Source organism: Myotis myotis, unplaced genomic scaffold (assembly GCF_014108235.1).
Source record: "Myotis myotis isolate mMyoMyo1 unplaced genomic scaffold, mMyoMyo1.p scaffold_m19_p_8, whole genome shotgun sequence".
In the NCBI taxonomy this organism is placed as follows: domain Eukaryota; kingdom Metazoa; phylum Chordata; class Mammalia; order Chiroptera; family Vespertilionidae; genus Myotis; species Myotis myotis.
In genome coordinates, this window is record NW_023416390.1 from 63,238,641 (window position 1) to 63,261,231 (window position 22,591).

The 22,591-nt window shown below is 42.6% G+C and overlaps 1 protein-coding gene across 1 annotated transcript; it reads left to right on the top strand.

Moving 5' to 3' along the window:
- Positions 1-1,521: 1,521 nt before the first annotated feature.
- RND3 (Rho family GTPase 3) lies at positions 1,522-21,081 on the top strand. Its single transcript, XM_036319520.1, has 5 exons — positions 1,522-1,957; positions 2,425-2,512; positions 13,858-13,967; positions 17,039-17,173; positions 19,052-21,081. Exons 1-5 carry the CDS (start codon positions 1,808-1,810, stop codon positions 19,301-19,303), a joined length of 735 nt encoding a protein of 244 aa, XP_036175413.1. The 5' UTR covers positions 1,522-1,807; the 3' UTR covers positions 19,304-21,081.
- Positions 21,082-22,591: the final 1,510 nt, after the last annotated feature.

The following is a 22,591-nucleotide window of genomic DNA, read 5'->3' on the forward strand; positions in this document are numbered from 1 at the left end:
AAGTAGATTTGAGGAAGATGGGTTAAGTAAATAATGCTAACGGGGCTACTTTTCTGTCTGCAACAGGTCAGAGTACTTGGTACATCTTCAAGGAGTGATATGAGCACAGTGTCTCCATCATTAATTGGGCCCTGGCACCTTTTTTTTGTTCGTTTGTTTTTTTTTGTTGTTGTTGGTGGTGAGGAGTACTAAAGTGCTGCAGAGCAAACTCTGGCCGATGCTGCTTCAGGAACCTGAGCATGGCCAGCCGTCCTCCTCTCTGCGGGTCAGCCCTCCACAATGTGGACGGAGAGTCCACATCCGGGATCTTCCTCTGTGAGGCTCCAGTTTTCTCAGCTCTGAAAGGAAGAGGAGACCGTCCTTGGACCCCCGAGACTTTATGGTCATAGCGTCTAATACTTACATTCGTGCTTTTAACCACCTTTCATTGTGCCTTTTCACTCCTCATACTAAGCTTTCTGGTTTTTCACTTCATCTTCTTTTCATTTACAAGCCTAGAAGTCTTCATAGGGAACTGTTAAGTGCTTTTGGCCAATGTCCTTATGACTTAATAGTTGAAACCTTCTGACAATTTGGAGCGCAGAAGATGAAGATGAGGAAAAAAAGAACTTATAAGAAAAAGAAAACAAATTCATGGGCCAATTTTACTCCTCTCTGAGACTTTTAAAGTAGGTGATTAGAGAGATGGATGTGGAGGAGGGATGAGGGGAGGTGGAAGTTTGTACCTCCATTTTTCAGTTATACATAATGTGTTTTCTGGGTCCAGCCTAGGATGCTTCAATTCCAGGGATGGGGGTGAGTATTGATAAAGGGGTTAAAGGGCAGGATCTGAACCCCTCCTATCCAGTCTCCTCACCGCAACGTGGACAATGGCTGACTTCGTATGTTTGGGTCCCCAGTGCTGTAGGGTTGTGTTTCCAGTGGCTTTTGTCACTCATTTATGAGCAATTCGCCATTTTCTTTCTTTTCTGCTCCCACCTCCCCTTTGCACTACTCCTGATTGATGGAAACTGACATGTTTCAGAAGCAAGCCTATTACTGTGACCCAGGCAAGCCAGTTCCCACATCTGGAATAACCTGGCTTAGCTACTGTTTTATGGCCTATATACCTATGACAAACCATTTCTCTACAAAAACAACCACTTAACCCTTCCCCACCCAGGACTTGCTTCCTATATTTTAAATGGGTGTCTTAATTTAGGAGACAAATGCTTTTGCTTTCATGCATCTTCTGTAGATCAGTCCTTATTAAAACGTTTTTTTAAAAATGCTAGTAAAAGTCACTATGCACACAGATTCAGTTTTCCATCTCCTCCTGGACTTGCACAGTCCCATCCATCAGCAAAGCGTCCTTGGAATCTTCAAGTTGTCCCAGAGCCTCGGTCTGGAAATAGATCCCTCAGGGTCACCCTAGAGGGCGCACTGCTTACGTTGTCCGCAAGTAAGCAGACAGCGCTCGCTCCCTGGCTCCATAAAAGGGGAGGAGGCGGATCAGTTTCCTTCTCTCATTGAGAAAGAAGAGGATTGGAAGGCCGAGCATATAAAGCCGCGCAGAGAGCGTGAAACAAAGCAGTCGGATCGGAATTGGACTTGGGAAGCGCGGTGTGGAGTCAAGCATAAAACTTGTTGGAGGGGAGTAAGGAGCCTGCTCCTCCAGCTCTCCTTGTCTGCGCCGCGCTTCAGGGATTCCCACCAGCCTTGCGATTTATTTTTATATCTGCTTTTTTATATATAGAGAAATACATATATATATATATTTTCCTCTTAAGAGAAAATTCCTGTTCTAAGAGAAAATAAGACAAGATCAATGAAGGAGAGAAGAGCCAGCCAGAAATTATCCAGCAAATCTATCATGGATCCTAATCAGAACGTGAAATGCAAGATAGTAGTGGTGGGAGACAGTCAGTGTGGCAAAACCGCGCTGCTGCACGTCTTCGCCAAAGACTGCTTCCCCGAGGTGAGTGTGGCCGGCCGGGGCTTTGAGGAGGGGGCGGCCCGCGGGGTACCCCGTCTCCAGGTGGGTTTTCCTTTTTGCTTTTCCCTGTTCCCCTATTTTTTTTTTTTTAAAAGCTGTCTTTTCCACCCCTTATTACTCCCACCGGTTAGACTGCCTGGAGAGGGAAAGTGGGCAGGAAGCGTTTTAGGGGTTGGGACGCGCCTGCACATTCTGCTGTGAGCTCAGAAACTTGCCCGGTCATGTGTGCAGAACCCGGGGTTGGGAGATTTGGATCCTCATGTCTTGGGGAGCCGGGTGGGGCGAGCGGGGAGGCAGGGGTTTAGGAAAAGGCCTGCCTGTTTGGCGTGCGACCTGATGTGTCGGGTATTTTATTTTTAATTGAGGAGGCAGTTTGTCAGGGGGTACTTGTGGCGTCGTGCCTTTTAAGATAACCTCTTTGCACTCTTCTGTCCATTTTGTTCGTCCAGAATTACGTCCCTACAGTGTTTGAGAATTACACGGCCAGTTTTGAAATCGACACACAAAGAATAGAATTGAGCCTGTGGGACACTTCGGGTAAGAGTCAGCGGACCGCGTGGTGCTCGGGGCGGGTTTCCAGCCGCGCTCCCGGGTGCCTGGCGGGTCTGGGACCTCGCGCCCGGCGGCTTCTCCGCGCCCGCCGCCAGCGCTCGGCCGCCCCTCGGTTAAGGCGACCTTTTCCGAGGGGTTCCCGAGGTCCCTGCTGGGTGATAACTTTGCCCCTTCTGGTTGGGGTGAGCAGATGGCAGTGGGGAGAAAGGAGCGCTGTGTGCCCGCAGGGTGACCCCGCGGCGGGGACCGCCTGTAGCCGGTGGCCAGGGAGCGGTTGGCTCGCGGGGCTCTCTGCCCGAGTCGCCTCGCAGCTGCCAAGCGGGCTCGGTGTTGGCGTGATGCGTGCGCCGCCTCGGAACCACCTGGCTCCCGGCGGGCGCCCCTCCAGGATCTAACCTGCTGGTTTTCTGGGAGGCGGGGAGCGCGGCGGGGGTGGTGGAAAGTGGGAGGTGGGAGAAAATCCCCGAAGCGACGCAGTTACGTTCGGATCCCGCCCCTGGCTGGGAGGGGGGGCGGGGGGGGGGGTGGGAGGGGAGAGGAACCCGAGCCGGGGCCGCCGCGGCGCTCGTGACGCCTACAGCCAGGAATGCGCTGGCGGCGGGGCAGCACGCGGCCCGCTGGTCCCCGGCCTCCTCTCCCAGCCGCCGCCCCGGTGCCCACCTGCAGATCCGAGCTCCCTCGCCTTCCCCAACGCCCCGCTCCTCTTGGTCACGCTGGCCCCCGCCCCCGCCCGTGCCATTCCCCCCTGACCCCTATTGCTTCACCCCCGCCCGCCTACGAGGCCGCGGGCCGCACTATTCGCCTTTGACCTTCCCGTCCAGCTGAATTATTGACGTGGTGGTGAATTCGTTTCAAGGATCTGGGGGTCAAGACCGGGTTATCACCTTCCCACGCGCCCACCCATCCACCTGGTGCGCGGTGGTGGTTGGGGGCAGGATTCCAGCACACGGCTTTTAGGGGTTCCGGCTGGGTCTAATGCGGTAAGGGCACCCCGCCCCCCGCCCCGGAATCTGGGTCTGGGATCCAGGCACCCGCCGCTCGTGTGTGCGGCTCCCGGGAGCGAAGGACTGAGGTTCTCACCAAGGGCACTGCCTCTGGAGGAGGAGGAGCCCCCGCGCTGCTGTGTGCAGCTCCGCAAGCAGCTGGGCTGCCGCCGGTGAAACCGGCCCAATCCCGGGTGAAACCAGCGCGCAAGTGCCAACACGCAGGTTTTGCTGTCAAGCTGGGAGTAGCCTCCTGGAGGTGCTTCTGGGCTGTGCGAGCTCCCCACAACCTTGGGCTTTAACCTCTGCAGCCCCGGAGGGACTCGGGGATTGGAGAGCACCGGGAAGGAACCGGCCTGACAGGGTCGCCTGAGGCAGTCCAGGCACAAAGACCCGCGGGAAGTCTCGCTCGAGCGCCTCTCGTGGTCACTGCCTGGTGCTCTGAGTTGTGCAGTGAGAAGCGCAGATTTTGTCTCTCCCTGGAGAGCCAGGCTCTTCCTGGAGCCTTGCCAAGGGCAGCAGAACCAGGACCTCAGCGTGTTTTGTATGGGGGATGGCACACAGTCTCGCAGCTGCAGGGAAGGTGTTGCTAGAATGCTAGTGTTTTCTTATACCTCAGTAGTTCCTATCATCAGCGTTGTTACAGAGCCCCCAGTACTTAATGGGACCTAATTCCCAGACATATCAAGGTATTTGTGATACCTGGTAGGCAGGACAGCTGGTTTGGAACCAATAATTAGCACCAGTAATCCGCTCCCCCCCCCCCCCCCCACACACACACGCACACGCACACGCACACACACACAGGTTTGGACCTAATGCAAGGTAAGAAGTATTTAGGCAGTTAGGTGTGTGGTCTGAGTCTGATCCAGTCGTTGATACGAAGGTCTGCTTAGATCTTAGCTACTGGTTAGCACCGATTTCTGTGTATAAATCCCCTACCTCCCTGAGCCTCATTTCATTGTCTGAAAAAAGAGAACAGAAAGCTAGATAACGTGCAGGATCTCTCCCAGCCCTTTGCTTCTTGGCTTTAGGACACCGGACAAGCAAGTCTTTTTGTTTCCCAGGATGTTGGTTGGCTTCTGCTCTCAGTCCCAGTGGATCTGGCATTCCAGTGCTGGCGTTTCACCACCCACAAAGCCATCCAGGTTCTGGACAGAGCCGCTGCTTCCTGGGGGATTTAGGAAGGAGACTCATTTAGGTAGGGGAGGGGTACGGGTGGGCTCAGAGGAAGGAATGCTGGGTTATACATGCCCTGTCTCAGGCTTCAAGAGTCACAGGACCACCAACGGAGATTTCGATTAGGCCCCCAAAGGGCTAAATTGACTTTTTTTTTTGGCAGAAAAAAATGACACATTGTTTTTCAAAGGCTAGAAAATAAAATGTGGAGGCTATGCTTCACATGTGCAGTAAATATCAATCACTTCAGATATTTTCAAGTATTTAATTCAAACTTTCTGCATACATAGCATCATGTCTCACACACGGTAGTCACCCAATAAAATATGTTGCATGAACAAATGAATATGCATAGTTTCCAAGGAGATCAGATTTCCTGACATTTATTACCACTGAATTATCTGTGCACAAAGAACGTCAACTTTATAAATATTGCCTTTCATCAAACTAAAGATAATCACCTGAAATGAAGTCTGTAGTGAGATAATCACTTGTATTTTTACTTAATGAAACAAAACGGATGGATGTTTAACTAAAATATAAAGGTTTGGAAAAACTGTGATTAAGAAAATATCACGGCAAAATTATTCCATAATGAAATCTTTGCTCCAATTGAGGTTTATACAAATGGAAAAAAAGGCATAGTTAGAATTCCATTATGTTGTTTGTGAGGCAAAATATTAGTTAATTAAACACAGTTACCAAGCACTGCTTAAATTCTAAAATAGGCTGTTTCCACCAAAAATGGTTTGTCATTCATGAGCAAAATACATCTAGCAAGAACCACTGCATCAGTAGCTAATCATTTCAAGTGTCTTAACATTTTTCCATTGCACCTCGAGCTTTTCATGGCAAATTTCTAAACAGGATTAATTTTTGATGAATGTTTGACATTTGCTTTGCCCATTAAGATATTTGTTTAGTTCAGGTTGTGAAAATAATTGCATGTGCCTTATGCCTCATTATACGTTTATTTTTTCCCCAATTGCTATCAATTTAACTTTGGAAATAAGATCTAAACCAAGTCTGTAAAGTCCTAAGTGTCAATTTTATTTTTCCTTTCTAAAACATTGTGAAAGTTAGAGATTTATTTAGGAAAAATTAGATGTTCCTCACTTCACTTACTAGTATATAGGGAGAAAAATTGCATAAACTTTGTCCTTTGAATGGCATGCTCCTCATGTTTAGCCTCCTAGCAGAGGGGTAAACATTCAGGAACCAGAAGCAATCCTTGCCTTATCTGGCTTCCATACTTGGAAGGCTTCTCATACAGGGGTCTCCTTTCCCCACAGCAGTCATACGATAGGCACAGGCAAAGCTCTGCCAATTTGGGTGTAGGAAAGAACATCAAGTGCAAGCAGGCTATGTAGGGTCTTTTTGCACCAAGAGAAAAGTTAATCCATTCCCCACTTTTTAAGGCACAGAAACTTAATAGTGCCTTCCATTCTCTTCTCTAGCTCCCTTCTCTTTTTCTGCACCTATTATGTGCAGGCCCTGTGTGAGGTCTTAGAGATGCAGTGCTAGTTTTAAAAAGGCCCTGCCCCCAAGAATCATTTAATTCAGGTGGGGTGGGGAGAAGGAAACTCTCCCCATTTAGTGTAGCTCATATTCAACTTATGATGAGGTTCTTGCACCAAGTGCCCTGTTCTACCTGGTTACAGTGTATTTCCACTGTCAGGCACCCCTAGTGCTGATAGACCCTCCCGCCGCCAGTGCACACACCAGCTAAAGTCACCACAGTGGCACTTGGCTAGTTGATTTGTGATGGTTACTTAAAGTCATTCCAGCCCCTCTGAAAGTAAATAAAACCTTCTTTGAACTAAAGCCACCATGAATCCTCTAAAAAGTGGTAGTGGGCGGGGGGTTGGGGAGAGGGGCTAAAGATAGCCTTTGGATACAGGTCCATAACTTCTTGATTTTAATGAGAAGTATTCCCTTTTCATTAAGAAGATGAACATGTTTATTAATATTTTCAGAAATGCCCCAAATAATTTTCAAATTTACTCCATGAGTTTCTGCAAAACCATGGGACATGGTATCAGCATTTTGAGGTGATGAGTTGAGATCAAAGTAGTTCTACTATCTATCATGTGCTTCAGAGTCTGCCACATTTGCCAAGCATGGAAGCAATTTGTAGCATGGAGCTAATAATAGAAGCTTAGTCATTTAAGGATCACCATATCTTTCCTAAGTGATTTGATTGCAGTGTAATTTCAACGCATGTGATTTAGGGAATAATAGTCATTCATGCCAGCTTTTAACCAAGGCAAGTTAATGCACATTTTATTTCAGGCATATTATTAGTTTTAAAATACTCAGTTCAGCTGCTAAAATTCCCCCACAATAACGATGCTGTTTCCTCATGAATACTCTTTTGAATCTTGTCATGATATAAGCTTCTTTTAGGCCCTATGTGCTAAAGTTAGTACTTCCTTATTAGTTTTTAACATTATTAGCAGAGAATATAGTTGTCTTTAAATTTTATACTTAAAGGAAAAGGGAAGGAAAAAATCTCAATTCATGGTCTGACTTTAAGGACAAACTCTTTACAAATAGAAGTCATTTATATTGTTATATCTATAGCTTATACATAAGTTTAAAGAATAGTCTCTGTGACAAGCTTTCTAGTGAAATATTTCTTAACAGGAATGGAAATGTTCAGCTGTGTTGGAGATTAGTGTATAATTAATTCAGAAAAGCAGCTTCAAAAGAGATCACTGGCCTCTCTTTTGTGATTTACCATGTAAATTAACACATCAAGGCAAGACATATAGAATAGAAAGAAGTATAAAGCCAGCAAGCAGTTTTGTTGTTGTTGTTAGTTTTTTTTAGGGCATTGTGTGTGCATGAACTCTGATGAATGCTGTGGGAACAGGGTGGGGACAGCAGAGCAAAGCTGAGCCCTCAAGGCACTATGAGTCTTATCTTTGATTCTTTAATACTTGTTTAAAGGAGGGGGAGTCTAAGCTTCTAAAGTTGGTTTCACCTATCACGAAGATCCAAAGAATCTTGGATAGAGGGCCAGCCCAAGCCCGTGATCTAATGCCTTCCTTATCTCCATAAGTTGACCCAGTCTTTAACATCCATCCCACTTGGAAACAGCTTACATTTATTTAATGATTCAAGGAAACCAAGATTCTGAAAGCTGAAGTCTAACTTAACCTTGTTAGAGAAAGACAGAGAACAAGCATTTACAAAGAAGCCAAATACTCATGGGTGATGTGTTTACCAAGGGCAAAATTGCAGAAAACCAGTTCGATATAAGGTAGTCATGATCCCTAGGAGCTTAGAGTTTCAAAACGAGGTTCAACTCTTAAGCTTTTATCCTGAAACTCTGTAAGACATGTAGATTAAGGCAAAACAGAGAGCTCTTAAGTTTGGATGGTGATTTTCAATAAGCAATAAACTACATTTGGAGATTTGTCCACCATGCAATGATTTCAGCTTATACTATAGATTTTTAAAAAGTAAGGTATAAATTCCCTTTCTACGTCTACATCTGTCTCTAGATCCTCAGTTAGTGCTAAGTTTTCTCCAACCTAGTTCCTTGCTAAGTTGTATATTTCAGTGAGGCATCCATATTGGTCATTTTGATGGCACCTGAAATAACCAGATGTTTCCTTATTAATCCAGTTCTTTTGCATGTAGATATGACACCAGGGATCAATAGTTTCTCCAATAAGCTCATGGTATCTGGTGGGCTGTGCTAAATGAATTAGTTGTACCTCAGCCATTTTCAGATGCCTTGTAAATGTCTTCTCAGTTACTATATATTGGCAACTTGACTCAGAGACACCAAAGCAAATTCCCATTGACACCGAATGCAACTAGGAATTCGCAGAAGTTTGACCAGGTTTTGTGTAAATTGGTTTTGAAAAGTGAGCCTGATGATATGGCAAGGCAAATTCACCTGTGGAGCTCTTCTCTGAGGAAATAAGTATTATATGGAACACAGTATTTAATCTGTTACTGAAGAATAATGCCATTAAAAACTTTTGTTCATATCTACCCTTATCCCTAAAGTTCTGTGACTTACCATAGTTCCACTTTAAGCAGAATGTTTGGATTCTAATACTTTTTAAAAGTCTAAGTAAGACCAGGAGTTTAGGGCAACCACTTTATTTACAGCCCCCAAATAGCGACCTTATTTCTACCTCATTGACTTTCCAACTATGCATCTGCATTGCCCCAAGAAATAAAAAATATTGATTCTATCTTTATAGCAACACAGAAGTGCCCCCATCCACGTTTTCATAAAATCTGTTCATAATTCCAGTGAATCTGAACCTGTAAAAGAAACAAAATACTCTTCTTGGGAATGTTCGTTGCATATTTGCGGGCATGGCATTTGTGGGGCACACTATTGGGGAAAAGAGTTCAGAGTCCCGTACTGCACCAGACAGAAACGTCCTGCTCAGACTTGATTCACATGGTTGAGATTGTTGCTAATTTGGAGCTTTCACTCTCTAGATGGCATGAAGAAGTGGAATCCGCTGATAACTGGGCAGATCATAGTCTCGTGTGTTTGCTGCTGTTGGCACAGAGATTCTGTTGGTGGCCACTGAAAATACCAAAAGTTAAATCTATTTTCTTTGCCAAAAAAAAAAAAATATGCAGTATTCCTAATTTTATTGTTCTTGTTAGGAATTTCTTAAGGGGGAATGGAAAGTTTTTAAATTTAAGGTTCAAATAAAAGAAATATTTAGGAAATACTCAACTAGAAGAGTTTTCAGTTCTCAGACTCCTATTATAGAGACTCACAACATTTGAACTGGTTTTACAAAAGGTTCCATAAAGCCTGCCTTTGGGCATGAATCTTCTCACATATACATTCAATGATGTACATATATGGTATGTTCTATCTTTGTGAAAGGATGACGTAAACAGGCAGGTATGTCTGCAAAATTAGTTTCTGGGTGAGGCACTTTGTGACTCTTCTTGGGCTGGAAATGCTGCTCTCACGCAAAGTTAATGATCTTGAAGACAAAGATGGGTAGACCTGATGTTTCAAAAGCCTTTTAGAACTTGGCCGATGTTTGCCAAACTTGAGGAACTCAGAGCACCATAAATGTGCACTTATTCTAATCTACACCCAAGCAAAGAGATTTTTTTTTCTTGTTTTGTTTTGTTTGTTTTGTTTTGTTTTGTTTTTGTTTTTGTTTTTGTTTTTGTTTTTGTTTTTGTTTTTGAGGTGGGGTGCATATGTGGCACAGTTGTTTCTTTATAATACAGAGTTTTCCTGAAGTTTTCTCTTTATGGTCTGATCAGCTCATTAGAAAGGACTTGGGAATAGTGCTGTGTGTTTCAAGTTTCGTCTGGCATAATAAGAAATGCTGTAGCTGAGATTTCCATATGCGTGAAGCCTATTGCACATGCTGAGAAAGAGTTTTATTTGAGAAAGCTCAGCTCAGTACCTAGACAAGCATTTAGCTGAGGTACATTCTTGGGGTACATACATCAGTACCTGCTGTGCACGGCAGTATGCTCCAACATAGTGAAAAGTGTGCAGCACTCTTGTGTTTAGTTCTACAGTTACCCTGGAAGCTTTGCACCTGCATCTTTAAAAATATATATATAGAAGTTAATGTGTTGCTGTTTGGCTTAACAGACTGTTTTAAGACTTTTCGGGAGAGATGTAGGCGTTAAGGGCACGCATTTTTCCCATTTCATGGGCTTACTTTCAGCCCTTACTTTGGTGTCACTTCTGCCTCCCATATTGGTTCTCACTTCACAGGGAATTCCTGGAATTCCTCTTCCCTTTTTCTTGGCCTGTGAGTTGTACCACACATGCCTGTGATTACAGCGTGCACTCTCCAGCTTTGCTTTCCTTTGTGCAGTAGCATGGGCTTTACAGAAGAGAACAGGGAAGAATCCGAAGTGCTTAAGCAGAGTAAACACTGTTAAGTTACACAGGATCTTTCTTTTTTTTCCCCCTGAAGGTTCTGCTTAGCTGTATTGTTAGATTTTTTTTTTTTTTTTTTACTATGAAAAAGTAGAGACAGCAGATTTTCCTATCCCAAAAGATAGGAAAGATCTTTTGGGATAGGAAAATTTTACCCACCCCAAAATATAATGAGTAAGTGGTCTTATGGTCTTGTTATTTTTAATGACAAATTACTCTTGTAGTTAGTGGTTATACAAATTATGCTTATAACTAATAAATATGGGGATCAGTTTTATTGCCACTTTGGACACTCCTGTTGACCTAACAGAAGTGAGAGGACAGGATCACTCCTAATCAGGTCTTGTGAAAGCTTTTAAAAAGTGCCTCTTTGTGGCTGGTGGGCACCCAGTGCAACACACAGATCTTGTATCATAGAAGTGTATGGTTGAAACCTGTATGATCCTATTAACCCATGTTACCCCTATAAATTTATTTTTTAAAAATTGCATCTCTACACTGTAAAGCAAGGTGGTTTATTTCTCATGAGCCTTCACATACATACTTATTTTCATTCAAAACATTAAACCAAATGAAAACATGAACAGAAACAAACCTCCGTAAGGATGTGGTATCAGTCACAGCTCTGTTTCATCTTAAGTCGGGACAGTTTCTACAGTTGCAGCTATGTGGGCTGACTCACTAAGCACACAGAGCACATGGCTTGATTCTAGGAAGCCATAGTCTCCAGGCGGGACAGGGCAGAGGGTGGAACACAGAGCCGGATCCCCTTTGTGGCTGATAATGCGTGGGGGAGGGAGACCCAGCACAGAAAGGGCCGGGCTGGAGAAGTATTCTCTGCAGCCAGGTGGTGAACTAAATTATGAAACCACTTTCTTGGTAGTCCCGATTTTCATTACTCTATTCTAACACCTTTGTAATTCTCTGGCTGTCTTTCCTAAATTTTGTAGTTATTTGGAAGATGGCCCCCATTGTTGTGCAGAGCAGTTGTGGGTCTGAGATTGGCAGTGAGCACTCTCACCTCATGTTCTGAAGGTATAAGGCACCTGCAGGTGCTTCTCCTCCCAAGTTCAGGGCAGATTGGGGCTGGGAAGTGAGTGGTTTCCAAGAAAGGGGATCTCTGAAAGCCTGGCTAGGTTTCTGACAGTCCCCACTGTTGGAAAGCTCTGCTTTTATGGATCTGGGGTCCGCTCATCTCCTGCTAACTCTGAAGAGCAGAGGAAATCCTGGGGTTCATGGTTGGTATTTGGATTTCCATTCTATGATCCAGAACTTCCTGACTCCGTATTTGGAAAGCAATTCCTTAATGTTTACAGCTGCAGCTCTGTCAAAGTTAGACTTTGGACACAAACAAGAAAGGTTGCAATTCGGAAAGTCAGCACCGGACAGAACATATACCCACACAGAGCCATAAGCAACCTAATTTCTGATGCCTCTCAGTAATGTTTAAATTAGTGAATTATGTGTGTTATTCTCTTCACCTCAGATTTCTTTAAATGGCCGAAAAGGCAGGAGCTCAGCTTATCATTTTCAGAGTCATCCTCATTCTAATACACCTCGTTATTTAAAATGACTTGATTTTGAAAGAAACTGAAACCTTTAAGCATTTGAAAAATGTCTTTCAGTTGTCAGCCTGCTTCTAGGTGTGGGTAGGGAGCTGGTGCAGCTTATGAAAAATTCTGGCTCCGATTGTTTGTACTTATTCATACACTTTCTTCCTGATTCCTAGAACATTTCCTTCTTCCTTGATTGGTAGACACACCTGGCTTGAATTGTCACTGTCCACCTGTAAAACAGCTCAGTGTAAAGGCCACAGTGTCTCTGGGTTCCTTAGTGACTGCTAGGGACCAGACTCTACTGTGAACAGAGGCTGGTGCACCCTAACTGCAATGATTTCCAGAACTCAAGAATAGCCTCACATTTTGTTTTGCTAGATTATTTTAAAAGCTTCTTTAGTATTTCTCTCCTCCTGACTTTGACTATCAAGGTTTTGATTTATCAGGAGACAGCATGTCATGTTTTTCTGCTAGAAACGGAAGAATATGTCAAAAGGGAATTGATTTTCAAAAAGGCTTTGGTGGTTTAGATTTGACTTTCTACTCTGGAGTCAAATACACATACATACTTATACACACACACACACATACACACATTTATATATATATATATATATATATATATATATATATATATATCCCCTAATAAAATGATTTTCATATTATGCCTGTGCAATGTCAGTATACAGAAAATGATTTAAAAAATAAAAAGCATTGACAAGCTGCATTTGATTGTATAGTCACACTATTTTATAATAATTGGCCTCATGTAATTGCCCATCTTTTGGGATTCCTAAAGGAAAGGGAGAAATTTTCTAAATGGCTAGAGGGTTCTGTGGTTAAATTAATTTGCTGGTAACTTAAACCTTTTGGGTGCCCTGGATTTAACTCAGGCCAAGATCCTTGGATCATGCCTCCGTGTCACTCTCAGAGATGGAACTGTGTAAAAAAGTGACGTGATCCAATGTGGCATTTATTACAGGGTTTGGTTGTCACAGGAAGCGAAACTGTGTAGAGTTTGGGGGTGAGTTTAAGTAAGCAAGCTCACAGGTTGATGGCTTATCCAAACTTGTAACTTTGAGGTAGGGTACACAGATGCAATGTGGTTGACTGTGGTTCTCTTTGAAGAGCTGAACCTACCTTTCCTCCCTCCCCAACTCACCCTTATCGGATTGTCAGAGTGCTTTTGAGTTTTGGTCTCTTTCCCAAGAAGTAGCTCCATTTATGGTGCTGGCTACCACTCAGCTTTTAATAGCACCAACACAACCATAACCATCATTAAGACTTACTGAGCCCTTACTAAATGGGTCTATTTAATCCCAGGTAGGTATCCTCATTTATGAATGAAGAATCTGACGCAGAATCCTATTGCATTCTGGGCCATCTGGCTCCAACAGCCTTTGTGTTTCACCCTGATGCCCAATCTTCACTCTGAACCATGCAGATGTTAGATCCCAGCTCTTCCCTTTGGAGTCCCATCAGTTATAAGGGAGGCTTCATTCCTCTTCTGGCAGCGATGCTTATATTACTACTCAGCCTTTGTTTGTGTGTTTTGTTTTGTTTTTGCCTTAATTACCAAAAATTAGAGGAAGTGGGAGTGGGACCCCACCCCCATGTGATATTCAAGGGATTTAATTCAAAAGGGCAGGATTAATGCATGACAGACAAGAGATTTTCATCTAAAAACTGGTGTATCTTTGTCTCTTCCAGGTTCTCCTTATTATGACAACGTCCGGCCCCTCTCTTACCCAGACTCAGATGCTGTGCTGATTTGCTTTGACATCAGTAGACCAGAGACTCTGGACAGTGTCCTAAAAAAGGCAAGTGCTGGAGAATGATGACACGGTTCAGTACTGGCCCATATATAACATAGGAACATGAAGTGGGCTGGGGAGCCCCAACACTCTAGTTCAGGGGTCCTCAAACTATGGCCTGTGGGCCACATGCAAATACAAATATTGTATTTGTTCCCGTTTTGTTTTTTTACTTCAAAATAAGATATGTGCAGTGTGCATAGGAATTTGTTCATAGTTTTTTTTAAACTATAGTCCAGCCCTCCAATGGTCTGAGGGACAGTGAACTGGCCCCCTGTTTAAAAAGTTTGAGGACCCCTGCTCTAGTTAATACTCAGCTTTGTATTTTGGAGTTAGAACACTACAAAGGACACTTTTACACTATGTTAGGGTTCCCATATGTGTCACCAGTTTTGATGATGAGCTTGCTTAAAATTGTATTTCATTTTAAGAAACAAAACACCCCTTTAAGAGCCTCTGAGTTTATTCTTTGGGCAGAAATTATATTTGATTACTGTCAAGCATGTCTTCCTTCTTTCCTTCCTTTATTTACTCTATAGATTGTGTCTTAGTTTATAAGTTTATGTTTGACCTCAACTCAGATAGTGAAAAGAATGCAATAGTAGCTGTTTTAAGAAAGAGGCTGTGTTTCAGTAATGATGTTAGTTATTAGAAACAGAAATAGAACTAATATAGGAGGAACATGGGCGTGTTTCCAGACATTAGACAAGGTGACTTGTAATTAGGGAGATGTCAGATGCTAAAAAGAACAGTAGTTGTAAACATGTTCTGATGATAACATTCCTGGTTTCTGGAGGTAAAAGGACCCAAGGAAGCCCTAGACAGAACCAGGGGGAGGTCAAGAGGAAGGGGACCTATTGCAGGTGGGTCCCAGGTACAGAGAAGGCCAGCAGGAGGGAGGAGCTGTCCTGGGCCTCCACCAGTCTTGTACTCAGCCTCTGGGCAATTACCGACGCCATGTGCTTCACTATGGATCAGCCTGTGTTCTCAGTCCTGGCCCTGAGCGCTGTGGGGTTTCCGAATCGGATGCTTCTGTGGAGCGCCCTCTCTTCTCCATGCACTAAGGCTTACACAGAGGACATGGTTGAGAAAAAGGCAGTGTCATTATAACATTTTGTGTGTTTTTATTAATTTATACCTCTTTATCATGTTTGACTGTTTATCTTTTGTGTCATATAAAATTAGAGTTTGAAGGTGAATCATCACTCATCTCTTTACTAAACATGGCAAACACAGTTATCTCAATGAATGTGCTTTTCTACTTTTTAACTTATCTATGTATCACAAATAATGCTAATGTTTGTCAGGCTTAGGCATGAATATACCTTGCCTGTCTTCAGTGCTCGTAAATAGTTGCTAGACATGCAGAGGGAGGCCAAAGTCATTACACAGCTGAAGAGCAACGTAACAGCATGCCTAGTGCTTGTCTATAGGTAAAAAAGATTGCTTATTTACTGGAGTTTTTACTTGATGTAGCATCGGGTTATGCATAATTTATAATGAAAAGCCGCGCTCCTGTTTTATTTTGCTTTCGTCCTCTGAGACAAAATGAATAGTGACATTGGCCTTAAAGATATTAATGAGTATGTTTTACATTCGTGTGAGGTTTAAGGCTCCTGATAACCCCTGTTATGGTTTGTCTTGATTAATTGAATCCTTTAAGTCCTTGAATATCAAAGAGGTTAGAGTGGCTTAAAGCAGGATAGATTGTATTCTTTTTTTTAAAATTCACCTTCCAGTTCTTAACTCCAGTGCCATTCAGCACATGGTAGATGTTCCTAAATAATTCTGGAAGGGATAGGAGGAATGAAGGGAGGGAAAAAAGGGAGGGAGGAATTGGTGGATAAATTGGGCTCTTATGGAAAGTACATTGCTCCCTTCACCCACTGGTGTACTTGGGAGTAGAGTTCTTTGCCCACAGTACACCTCTAGCTCTAGAAATGTCTCCTCTGATGGTCTTCCGAACTACTCCTGCAGGATGTCCTTATTATCCAGGATTATATTCAGGACTTCATCATCCACACTCTTCTGTGAATTCCTCTTTTGGAGGCACAGTTATGTCTTAATCATCTTTGTAACCACCACAATATGTAGTACAGCACTTAAATACATATGTGTGCCTGTGGGAGGGGAGAGTCTGGAGGCGTGGATTCCTGATCTCAGCCCCTCTAATTCCTCTTCCCCAAGAGCCAGAACTTTCCTGTGAACACTCTGAACTCCTGACTCCCATCCTGATGGTTATCTCATGTGAGGAAGTGAAACCACGAAAAGATATCCATTTGCTCTTTAAAGGGAGGAATCCCCTGGCAGATTTTTCTGTAGATTCTCATAATTCCTGTTAGGTCACAAAACAACTAACCCAACGTTGCACTAAATTGAAATATTTAGCAGCTATGTAGCTTAAAACTGACTCCAGGGCATATGAGCCTCAGGACCAGATGCCTCTCTGAGAGCCCAAAAGGTGGGACTCTGTAAGGCCGTGGTCTTGGTTGATTTGGCCACTCAAATGGAAACTTCTTAGAGGCAGAATGTTCTGTTTATTGACTTTATCTCCAGTTCTTGAAATCTCAGTACCGATTCCATCACATGGTAGCTGCTCCATCTTTCTTGATGGGATCAGTGAATGCATACCTGTGCTTATGTTGGTTCCTTCTTATTCCCAGCCGTCCATGCTGGGACGTGTCAGCTCAACACATCCAAGGATGTAATCACTTGTTACCATATATAATTATGCTTAAGGCACTTTTATCTCTCAGAGATACCCCGATAATTAAGATATTACTGAAGTTACCTTCTGACAACACCCAACAAGTCTCTTGCAGTAGGGACAGATACTGAGTCACAAAAACAGAGAATAAATAATAATATGCGTAAGTCTTCCCCAGTGGATCCACTTGAGGATGTAGTAAAACTTAGTATTACTTAGGAGGTAAATGCAAGTTTGCTTCTTCATCTGAAGTGAAGGTTCCTTTTCAATGTCCTTTATGAGTCCCATTCCCAATGTCTGCCAGTGGAGAAATTGTTTCTATTCTGTGGGTGTCAGCGCTTTGCTAATGTTTCATCTTTTCCCTCAACAGTGGAAAGGTGAAATCCAGGAGTTTTGTCCCAACACCAAAATGCTCATGGTGGGCTGCAAATCTGATCTTCGGACCGATGTCAGCACATTAGTGGAGCTCTCCAACCACAGACAGACACCAGTGTCCTATGACCAGGTATGTATATGTTGTCCGTGTACCAGTGTGGGTTTTAAAAAGGACAGAAATGGAACATCACTCATAATAAATAAAATTAACAAGTGCCACTTTTCTTTCTTTCTTTCTTTCTTTCTTTCTTTCTTTCTTTCTTTCTTTCTTTCTTTCTTTATTTTTAATATATTTTTTATTGATTAAGATATTACATATGTGTCCTTGTCCCCACGTTACCCTCTACCCCCCCCCCCCCTGCTCATGCCCTCACCCCCCCGTTGTCCATGTCCATTGATTAGAAGTGCCACTTTTCTTAAGGCTCAACCAGTGGTCAAGTCCAAGAGCAAGACCCTTTTCTAAGATGCAGAATGAGCACTATGTGTCCAGATTGGCACCATCTGTAAACACAGATGAAGGGGCTGGTGCTTTGGGGCCTGTGCCTTCACAGGGAAGCATCTAAGCTCCTTGAGGGCAGCCCGTAGCTCAGATCAGTGTCAAAGGCCACAAAGTGATCGGGGGCAAAGTTTGGCTGAAAATGTGATACTTTGGCACTGAACCCTCCCAAAAAGCTTTCCAAAATTGTTTCAGTGGTTTATTGTATAAAGGATTCATGTGTGTATATGCATAATAAGACAAGTTTGGGAAAAAATCTTTTAAAATATGAATGTTCTGGCATTTAGTAGAGCAATGACATCTTTGATTACTGAGTATATGAACAGTGGGTCATTTACTTCCTTGTATATATCTGAAGCTCCCACTGGATTTAAGAGAGAATGGGGTCAACATCGGTAGTACTCTTTAGGAGAGTTCATCTTATTTTACACTCAGCAGCACAATAAAGAAACAACAAAAAGAGAAAGGCTTTGACAGTAAAGTAGAACACTCAATAAAACTGTCTTTTACAGATTCATCACTTTTTCAGGTGTTTTTTCTAAGCATTTAGAAAAGAGGAGACTTGGTTTTAGAAATTTATTCTCTCAAAGCTTACAGATTATAAAGAGAGTTCATGTTGAAAGAGCTATATATATATATATATTAGTATTCATTATTTTAAATGCTGTAGTCTTTGTCTTGCATTTCTAATTAACAAAAAATTTGTTATTTAGTAAACTGTTTTGATGCACACTTCCTTATTGTTCAATTCACTGAGGTGTATGGCCCATGTTTAGAAATTACATATTTTGTGTTTACTAACGAGATGGCATAACAGTACTGTTTCTTTCATCAATTTATTTTGGCCCTAAGACTTAATTCCATACATCTCAAAATTGATTCTGTATTCTATTCTTTATCCCTGTTTTTTGGTACAGCCTATTGACTAATCTTGATTGTTATATACACTCAAGAAAATTGAGTGCCCCATGAGGTGCTGGAACAAGCTAGGGGCCGAATCACCCCTGCTAGGAGCATGTGGAAAATGCATCATTTATATTCATGATCTTCAGCTGCCTTTTTCCAATAGTAGGATCCTCTGAGTAATTCTATACTTTGCTGTGACCTGGAAGACCAGAGATTCTAGTTCCTCTTGGTTACAGTTGACAGTGAAGATGAATCACCTCCTTAGATTCTCTCCTACTTCTTTGACTCATACTAACTGATGCTTTGGGCCTCATTTAGTGATGCCCAGTGACAGCCTTTTGCACCTCTAGGATGTCAAACAACATCTATTGAGTGATAAAAATTGTGCATCTTAGGACTGGTTCTTGACTGCAAATATTTATGAAATGGTAAAGAAGGCAGTACAGATTTAAAAACTGGCATTTTTTTTTTTTTTTTTTTTTGCAGCAACACTTGGAAAATTCAGTTAACATTAGAAATGCTTTGCAATGCGTTATTATTTAGAAGACACTTATAACTTTTGCCAAAGACATATTGCTAAATACAGTCCCTTCTTTTACTTCTCAGGGGGCAAATATGGCCAAACAGATCGGAGCAGCCACTTATATTGAATGCTCAGCACTACAGTCAGAAAATAGCGTCAGAGACATTTTTCACGTTGCCACCCTGGCGTGTGTAAACAAAACAAATAAAAACGTTAAGCGGAACAAATCACAGAGGGCCACCAAGCGGATTTCACACATGCCCAGCAGACCAGAGCTCTCGGCAGTTGCTACGGACTTACGAAAGGACAAAGCGAAGAGTTGCACTGTGATGTGAATCTCCCGTTACCATTGATGAGGACAAGGAACTTTCGTGTAAAAAAACACCAACAACAAAACAAAAAGGTGAAGTCTGAATGAAGTGCGCAGCCGAAGTCACATATTCCGGAGGCTTAGGGGGCATTTGAGAGGATGCTCATCTTTTTGGAATCCTGTCCTTAGGTTCGGCATGTAGAACACATGGTGAGACGTGAATCCATTGAAGAGTTCTGAAGTGTGACTTGAGAAATATGCCAAAAAGAGAGAGATTCAGATGGGCTAGAGGTAGATGAGGAGGAATGCGAGTACCTCCAAGAAGAAATTTCCCGCTCGGAGTGGTGCTTGCGTTATTGTTTTCTTTGTTATAATCTAGTCATGGATCTCTACTTTGATTTAATTTTTCAATGTTTTAATCTCCTTTACAAAAAAGTATATATTAATATACCGTCCTCACTGGGGAACTGGCACTGTGACCTTAGCATTTAGTTTTCTAGAGGATGAGATCTAATTTCCTTCTAGCTCATCATTAAAATGGAAATTGTATCAGGACCCTTGGGATATCCAGAGGAAAAGTTGGCGAGGCTTTGAAATCTTGCCTTCCTGACAATAGCTGAGCGAGAGGGCTCTAAAGAAAGGCTTTTGCAGTCTTGCAAGATATGCAGACGATCAAGTAGAGAAAAGTGTCGATTTTTATTCAGTCTGATGGTTCTGTTCATCATTGTGATTGTCATTAAAAAGTGGTAAATTGCTCAAGGTAATATTTTTGTGCGCTGTGTAGAAGAGAGGGTGTGTGATTTTTTTATTTTTTTATTTTTTTTTTTGCCATCGTTAATGAAAATGCAAAGTCAAATAAAAGGTGTCTTGGTTTGACGTCATAGGATGAATGATCTAAGGGGGGGAAATGTAGGTACTATCTTCACAGGAAGAAATAATGAAGGAATAGTAGCAGAAAGCACAGTTGGTGAGTGAAGCTGTCTGGAATCATTACCAAAAGTACAAAGCAAAAGGCCTCTTCTTTGGGGGATGAAGCTCTGAAGTTGGCAGCGGCTGATGATCGGTCGGTTTAGTTCGCTTCCTTTAAATGAACACGGCCACAGAAGGACCCTCCTGTCCACGCTTTAGAGTCTCCTTCGTGGGAAAGTATGTACGGTCCGTCCTGACACTATGCTAGCCATTTCTAGAGTGACTGCTAAACCTCACTTAGCCAGATTTTGCCAAGGCCCTTGTTCAGTACTTGATCGCTGTTGTTACCTATAAAATCAGCAGTTAAAATAGTTTACAGATATTTTTGACCAGTTTCTTTTAGAGCTTCTTTCAGAGTATAAACCCAATCTGACCTGTTGGCGCTTGTTGAAGACGAGCTTTCTTTCCAATGATAAAGCTTCATTTTTGAAGTGTTGAAGCTGTCGCTCCCATTAAACTGTGGCAGGAGAGGAGATTACGGTAATTACAAACTTCGTTCTATGTTTTACAAGCACTTTGTTTTGTCTCTGCAAGGAAATACCATTCCAGTCATTTCCCACGAAATATAGACGTTTCTACCAACATAATATGCTTTGACTGAGGCAGCATTATGCTTTGGGCAGTATTACAAAATAGCTGGCAAGTGCTTTCTGTATTTAAATATTGTAAAAAGAAAATAAGTTATAACTGTTAAAAAGCAGAACCTTTGTTGCATTTTTTAAAATGTTGAAGTCAATTTGTATGTTTGTTTGGTCAATGTTTCCGCAGTATTTATTAAAACATACTTTTTTTTCTCCTTCAAATAAAAAAGTAACCATGTCTTTGTCTAAATGTGATCTGCCTTTTATTGTCTACTTCCTGATTTAGCTGTTTAATTTTGACAGAGATGATTACAGAATCTAGCTCATGTTTCCAAACCGAGTAGGCTTTGGAATGTTTTTATTCTGGGCAGTAGTAGCAGTTTCTTGGAAAAAGATAAATCTGCATCTATAAAGAGTTGATTTCAAATCACAAAAAGAAAATGGAGCATAATTAGACTAAGTGATTGGATCTTAGACATAAAGAGCCATGATACCACCTGGAATGAACTTGTAGAAGATGTGGAAATTCCTTGAACAGCAGTAATGACACAGTATGGTGCAGTCTCAGGTCACAGATTTATTTCTGAGATGAGGCTACTCTGCATCCCTGCCCTCTGAGCCCCTAACCCAGGCATCCACCTTGCGGTTCTCCTTGTTCACAGAGGCCCATAGAACAGATGACCCAGGACCCAGCTATTGGATCAATTAGAGGAAGGGAAGCAGAACAAAAAAATGACCTTGCTTATAGTTGCAGCATCTCAATAACATAGGACAGCACAATATAGGGCCCTCAGTGTGTGGAAGATATAAAGGAAGCATGGAATAGCTTAGGACCAAGGGGAGCCTGGGTCCCCCTAGACCCAGTTAGTTGCTTCTACATTTAGCTAAAACTTACACATGCAGCGGCTGGTGGGTGGGAAGAGATCAACCGATGAACTTGTATGCATATACGCATAACCCGTGGCCACAGAATGGGGTGGTAAGGGCCTGGGGTGGGGTTGGGTCGGGGTGGGGGAGGGCGACGGGAGTAGGCTGGAAGAGTTTAATGGGGGGAAAAAGGAGAACCTATGTAATACTTTCCACAATAAAGATTAAAAAAGCAAAACGCTTACACATAAGTTTTACATAAATGCCTGAAGATACTCAAGGAGGGACTTTAAAACTCAGCTATTTTGTCTACACAGCTAAGTCACTTCACATAAACACTGCATCCTGTAGCTTTTGTTTTTTTTTTAATGGCTTTAGAAATATTTGAGGTATAGTTGCTTGGAAAGAGTTCTCTGAAGCACAAACTAAAGGGGAAACCTGAGGATCCAGCATGAGCGAGTGAATTAAAGAGCATTGACATGGGACAGCCTCATAAAAAATTTTAAAAGCAGAGAATTACCAAAAATGTTGGGGACTTATTCTTGTCAGCAGGCAGTAAAGGGAATGAAAGTACTTTCCTAATCCTTGGCATTGAGTAACTTCTCGGCATAATATCTAAGTCAGACTTGCAAGAAACGTGTTTCTCAACAATGACTGGCATGGAGCAGGCAAGGGGAAGGCACGGGGCAGGGCGGGGGGATATACAAACTGCTGAGGTTCTGCTGACCATGGTGGTATTTCATAGGCTGTACAGTAACATTTCCCTCTGGTGAATTGTTCCTTTCCAGCAGCTTCAATTTGTTAAACGGAAAAGAAAAAAATGTGTCTTCAGCCCTAGGCATGTATGCCTTCCTTTTTCCCCTCTGACTTTTTGCTTCAGCAAACATTTATTCTAA